The 5,567-nt window shown below is 56.9% G+C and overlaps 1 protein-coding gene across 1 annotated transcript; it reads right to left on the bottom strand.

Moving 5' to 3' along the window:
- Positions 1-470: 470 nt before the first annotated feature.
- Positions 471-3,893, bottom strand: LRRC3 (leucine rich repeat containing 3). The gene is made up of 2 exons (XM_079922328.1): positions 3,653-3,893; positions 471-2,848 (listed from the first exon to the last, which is right to left on the bottom strand). The coding sequence occupies exon 2, from the start codon at positions 2,695-2,697 to the stop codon at positions 1,924-1,926; it is 774 nt and encodes a 257-aa protein (XP_079778454.1). The 5' UTR covers positions 2,698-2,848; positions 3,653-3,893; the 3' UTR covers positions 471-1,923.
- Positions 3,894-5,567: the final 1,674 nt, after the last annotated feature.

Genomic DNA, 5,567 nt, shown 5'->3' with positions numbered 1-5,567 from the left:
GCCCCCAGAAGAGCATCTGGCTGGCATCAGGCTCTGGGCTGGTTCTGTGTAAGAGCAAATGAAGAGTTCCCTGGCAGCAAGGAAAGGGCCCCCCAAAGTGCCCAGGCTGGCTGGCACCTATGGGACACGAGCCGCAACGGCAAGACCCTGACATCTGCCCCCCCCTCCATCCAGGCCTCAGTCTGCTCTCTTCCCCTGACCCAGGGACTCAGGGTCACGTCCATCGGGCAAACCCGCCAGGTGACGGCTCCTTGTGCGGCTTGACCCCTCTCCCCACTGTGTGCTCCCCGGGATGCATGGGGAAGGGGGACCCCATTCACCCACAGAGCCCGTGTCCCGCTGGTCAGCCGGCGGCCACACGTACCTGCTCCCGTGGCGTTTGTCCCACGAGTGGACCGGCACCCAGGCCGGCTGCTCGGCGTTTTTAGTTCCCACTGGAAGGGTGGGTGGGCCGTTGGTTTCCTGAGGACCCCGGCACCATTCGCAGCCTCATCTGAGCCCTGCCCCCCACTCCTGCACCCTGGTCTGGGCGGTGGGCAGAGAAGGGCCCACCCCACACTCAGAGCACAGAGCCCCCGGTTCACACTGCGTGCTGTGCCCCCGGTGACCGCAGGCGCGGCGCCGGGCTGTGGGAGGGCAGCGGCATCTGTTGGTTGTTTTTTAACGCACCACAACTGAAAAATCGTGACGCGCTGCGTCAACGCGTAAATGTGTTTCCCACTGCCAGTCCCGTGACACTTTCCGAGTACAAACCTCCCTCGACTTTTACCCTTTCTAAGCATCTGTCCTTTATACCTTAGATCCATGAGCAATGTACCCCTGACTTGCTTCCCCCAAAATATTTGAAGTAGTTTAAAATATAAACACTCATACAAAAAGACCATGAAAAATAAAACTGGAAAGACATATCAGGGTTACACAGGTGGAGGTAAAGTCTACCCTGAACATGAATTAGGTAAGAAAACTGAGCAGTAACATAGCACTGAGAGTCCTGTCAGCAAAGCTGAAAAGGAGACAGAGTCCCCGTCGCTGGAGGAAACGAAGCAACCTGTCCAACAGCCCTGAAACAGAGGTCGGTCCTCCCATCCACTGCAAAGGAGCCGCTTAGTGAGTAGAAAAGCAAGGCATGGAGCGACCCAAGATGACAGGCTCCCTGGGGCGGGCCACAGCCGCAGGAGCAGGAATCGGGGACCGGCCACACTTCTCAGGCTGCTAACACGGCCCCCTGAGGAGCTACTATGGACCTTCCTCAGGTTTCTCTCCATGGTTTAATTTTTTTGGTTTTGGGTTGTTATTTTTTTTTTTTCCCTTCTCACTGGACTGAAATTTTGGTACAAGTGTTACTCTTAACAAACATTCTGAGAATAAACAAAGTTGACAGAGTTGTTCAAAGGTTACATGTTCCACTTATCTCCCGAGAAAAATCCGGTCTCTACCACTTGGCTGTGGAAAGAGCCCGGTGGTTAGAGGTGTTCAGGAAATACTGGGGAAGCAAAGGCAAACCAGTTCCACGGGGCAGGACGACCTGTGCCTACAACCAGCAAAATGCACCCAACCTCCTCGGGGAGCCTCACTCATGGGCACGCACCCTTTCTCCTCTGAATGCTGGGGGCTCAGAGGCGGCGCCCCGCGGGGCAGGCTCCCAGCGCGGAAGAGACGTCTCAGGATGGACGGCCCGGTTTTACATCCCAGCTGGATCACTTCCATTTCTCTGAGCCCGTGTCCCCATCTGTCATTGGGTCTGATGGCAGAACTGCCTGACCTGAAGGTGTCCTGTGGAAAGTGCTCTGTCAGAGTGAAACACTGGACAGAAGCAGCCGTGTCACCCTCCCCGGGGGGAACATCGAAGGCGGGACTCAGTCACCATCTACTACAAGAGTGACGGGAGACAGGTGGGCCTCGGCCTGCTCGAGCCATCGGGCGCTAGGGCGCAGGGCTGATGGGGTCCTTGGACACAGGAGTGCTGGGCAGGGACTTCAGGTACTCCAGATGCCTCCTGGCGTCCTCCTGGTTCTGGCGCACGTAGTACACGACGTAGGTGATCACCATGGCGAACCAGCCGAACATGGTGAGCAGCATGGCCACATCGGTGGTCTTGTGGTGGACACTGCAGAAGCTGACGCCAGAGTCGAGGGCCTGGATGAGCGGCTTCCCCACGTACTCCTCCTGCACCGCGGTGTGGCAGGCGATCTCGTCCACCGAGTCAGGGTCCAGCTTCAGCTCCCACAGGGCCTCCTGCAGGGCGCACTCGCAGTGCAGGGGGTTGTGGGACAGGCGTATCTTGGCGCTGAGCTTGCCCAGCGCGTCCTTAGGAATCCTGCGGATGTGATTGTGAGACAGGTCCAGCAGCCGCAGGCCCCCGGCCAGGCCCGAGAAGGCGGCGGGGCCGATGGTCTCGATGGCGTTCTGAGACAAGTCCAGCTCTCTCAGCTGGTTCAGGTGCTGGAAGGCTCCGTTGGGGATGCGGACGATCTTGTTGGCATCAAGCTTCAGGAGCACAGCGTCAGTGGGGATGTCCTTGGGGATCTCCTGCAGGCCCCTCCCACTGCAATGGACGGCCACGGCCCCGGCATGGTCAGGGCACTGGCAGCTCTGCGGGCAAGAGGCGCCCAACCGCAGGCAGAAGAGAAGCAGGAGGCAAGAGCCTCCCGTGGGGACCGGCAGGGAGGACGGGCCCTGTCTGCCCATGGGGCCCATCCTGACCACCTGCGGACAGATGGCACGCTGCTCTCAGTGCTGCAGTCTACACGCTTCCCCGCTCCCCGGTACCGGTGCGGAAGGGACCATCCCACACAGACAGAAACTCTGCTTCCTCACGTGCCAGGAAGAACGGTGTTCTCTTTCGGTCCTAAAAGAGAGGAGCAGTCAGCGTCGCCGGCGGTGGCCTGGCTGGGGACCCGGGGGCACACTTTGACTTTGGGGGAGATATCACAGCCAAACGGACACACTTGACCGGGGGGGGGGTGTCTCTGTGACTTACTCCTGGATATTCCCACTGCCACCCAGAAGAGTAAGGCTGTGCTGACTGCTGGCTGGGGGTTGTGCCCAGCAAAGCCGACCGAGAACACTGCCACCCTGCCCTGGACACACCCACTGCACACCTTGGGGGTCAGGGGCTTGGACAGCACGGGGTGATGGGAGTCCACCCCTCCTAGCTACTCAGGGCTGGAAAGCAGGAAGACTGGGCTGCAGGGTTTTCATAAGAAACTGGAATGCAAGGGCGACCGCCGGCCACCGCTGGGAGCCCAGCCGGCACCCTCATCCCCGCGGGGCTAGGCTGCTGTCAGAAGCTCAGCGCTTTGCTAATTGTGACAATCCCTTTGACAATTATAACATTAAAGCTCTTCTCTGTCGGCCCTAATGGGAACAGCCACCCGCACCGGCATCGCGGTCGGCGCCTTTTATTTCAATTATGTTTGAAAAAGGGAAATGAGAAAAGAGAAAAGCCAAGCCCTGGGCGCGCGGCCCGCGCTGGGCGTGGAGTGGCGGGGCCGCGCGGGGCCTGGGCGGGCGGGGCTCGGGCCCCGGGGGGACCCCAGACCTCGGACCTCGGGATCCCCAGGCTCCGGACCCTAAGGACCCCCGGGACTCCCGGCTGGGGGATGGACGGGGGCGGGGGTGTCCACGCTCCGGGATGAGACGGGAGCTTTACCTGCGCGGCCGCGTCCGGAGGCTGCTGTGCTTGAGGCTCTCTGCCGCTCGGAGTCCGAGCCGGCGCCACGCCTGGAGGGCGGCGGCGACCCGAAGGCCTACGCCCAAGTCTGCGGCCCCTGGGTACACACGCGGCTCGGCCTGCGCTCCCGGGGCGGGGCCTGGGCGGAGTCTGGGGCGGAGCTGTGGGGCGGGGCGGAGTCCGGAGCGGGGCGGGGCCTGAACGACAGCAGGACCTGAGAATTAGGGGCGGGGCATGGGCGGAGCTTGTGTGGCAGGACGCGGCCAGGACATCGCGGGGCCTAAAGATGGGCCGTGGGGCCAGGGCGAGGTCTGGCCGGAGTCTTGAGTGGGGCGGGGCCTGGACGATGGGGGAGGGGGTCCTGAGGACGAAGGGTGTGGCCTTGGGCGGGGCCGTAGAGGCTACACGGGGCGGGGCCTGGGAGCCTAGCTTGTGGGAAGGCGTGAGTCGGGCCTCGGATCAGGATTTTAGACAGGAGTGTGTCTCCTGAGCTGTGGGCGGGGTCGTGGGGGGACCCCCCCCCCGAGCCCCGCCCCTGCCCGTGTCCAGCCCCACCCCTGGCTCTGGCTCCAGGATGTGGGAGGCGGAGGCGGAGGCGGGGGCGGGGGCGGGGGCGGGGAAGTTGGAGACCCTCGGGTCAGCGCGAAACCCCAGAGCGTCTGTCTCAGGTATGGTGCCAGTGGCTGCCAAAGCGTTAATGGAGTTAGGTCTCCGCCCACCTGGGTCTCTTCCTGCCCACCCCCCATAGCCCCACCCCCACTCCTCCACCTCGCGTCTTAGGGTCCATGCATGGGCGTCCAAGGCGCGTAGGCAATGTGGGGATTGAGCCATCCTTAGGGTTTTTATAACAGCTTTACTGTGGTGTAATTGATATACAGTAAACCACATATTCAAATTTGATACATTTTGACATTTGTATACACCCGTGAAACCATCACCACCTCAAAGTATTGATAGTAAATACCCCAGAGTTTCCCGTTTGCAATCCATCCCCTCTGATCCCCATCACCAGGCAAGCACTCATCTGCTCTATCACTAGATCAGTTTGCATTTCCTGTAATTTATATAAATGGAATCGTGGGTGTGTACGTTTTGTCTAGCTTCTCTCACTCAGCATAATTCATTTTGGTTCACCAGGTGCTGATGCGTTTATCAATGGTTATTCCTTCTGGGGCTGAGTAATGAGACATTGCAGGAATGTTCCACCATTTGTATATCCACTCACCTGCTCATGGAGATTTGGGTTGTTTCCAGTTGTTGGCTATTACAAAGAGAGCTGATATGAAAATTGTGTACAATCTTTGTTTGAAATACTCATTTCTCTTAGGTAAATATCTAGGAGTGGAATGACTGGATCATACAGTAGCTTATTTTTAACTTCTAAGAAACTGCTCAAGTGACAGTACGATTTTACATTCCTGTGCTGCGTATGCTGCACATCTTCACCAGCACTTGGTATGGTCACTCTTTTTAATTTTACATATTCTAATAGGTGTGTAAGGGTATATCTCATTGTGGTTTTAATTTGTACTTCACTCATGACTTAAGTGTCTTTTCATCTGTTTATTTGCCGTCTATCTTTAAGGAAGTGTTCTGTTCAAATCTTTTACCCACTTTTAATTGAGTTGTTTTCTTATTTTGAGTTTTGAGAATTCCTTGTGATTTGTACCAGATATGTGATATGTATATATTTCTCAGATATGTGATATGTATATATTTTCTCTGATTCTGTGGGTTGTCTTTTCATTCTCTTTAAAGTTTTTCAAAGAGAAATTTTTAATGTTGATGAAGTCCAATTTATCAGTGTTTTATATTTTATGGATCATTCTTCTGGTGTCATATGTAAGAAATCTTACATATTGCACTTATATTTTGCATTTGGGTCTATTATCCA

This window comes from Stenella coeruleoalba (genome assembly GCF_951394435.1).
Source record: "Stenella coeruleoalba genome assembly, chromosome: 5".
Classification (NCBI taxonomy): Eukaryota; Metazoa; Chordata; class Mammalia; order Artiodactyla; family Delphinidae; genus Stenella; species Stenella coeruleoalba.
The sequence above is the reverse complement of the archived record's forward strand: the minus strand, read 5'-3'. Positions and strand labels throughout refer to the sequence as shown.

Coding starts and splice junctions, on each gene's coding strand:
- LRRC3 (XM_079922328.1), bottom strand. CDS start 2,697: ATGGGCCCCATGGGCAGACAGGGCCCGTCCTCCCTGCCGGTCCCCACG.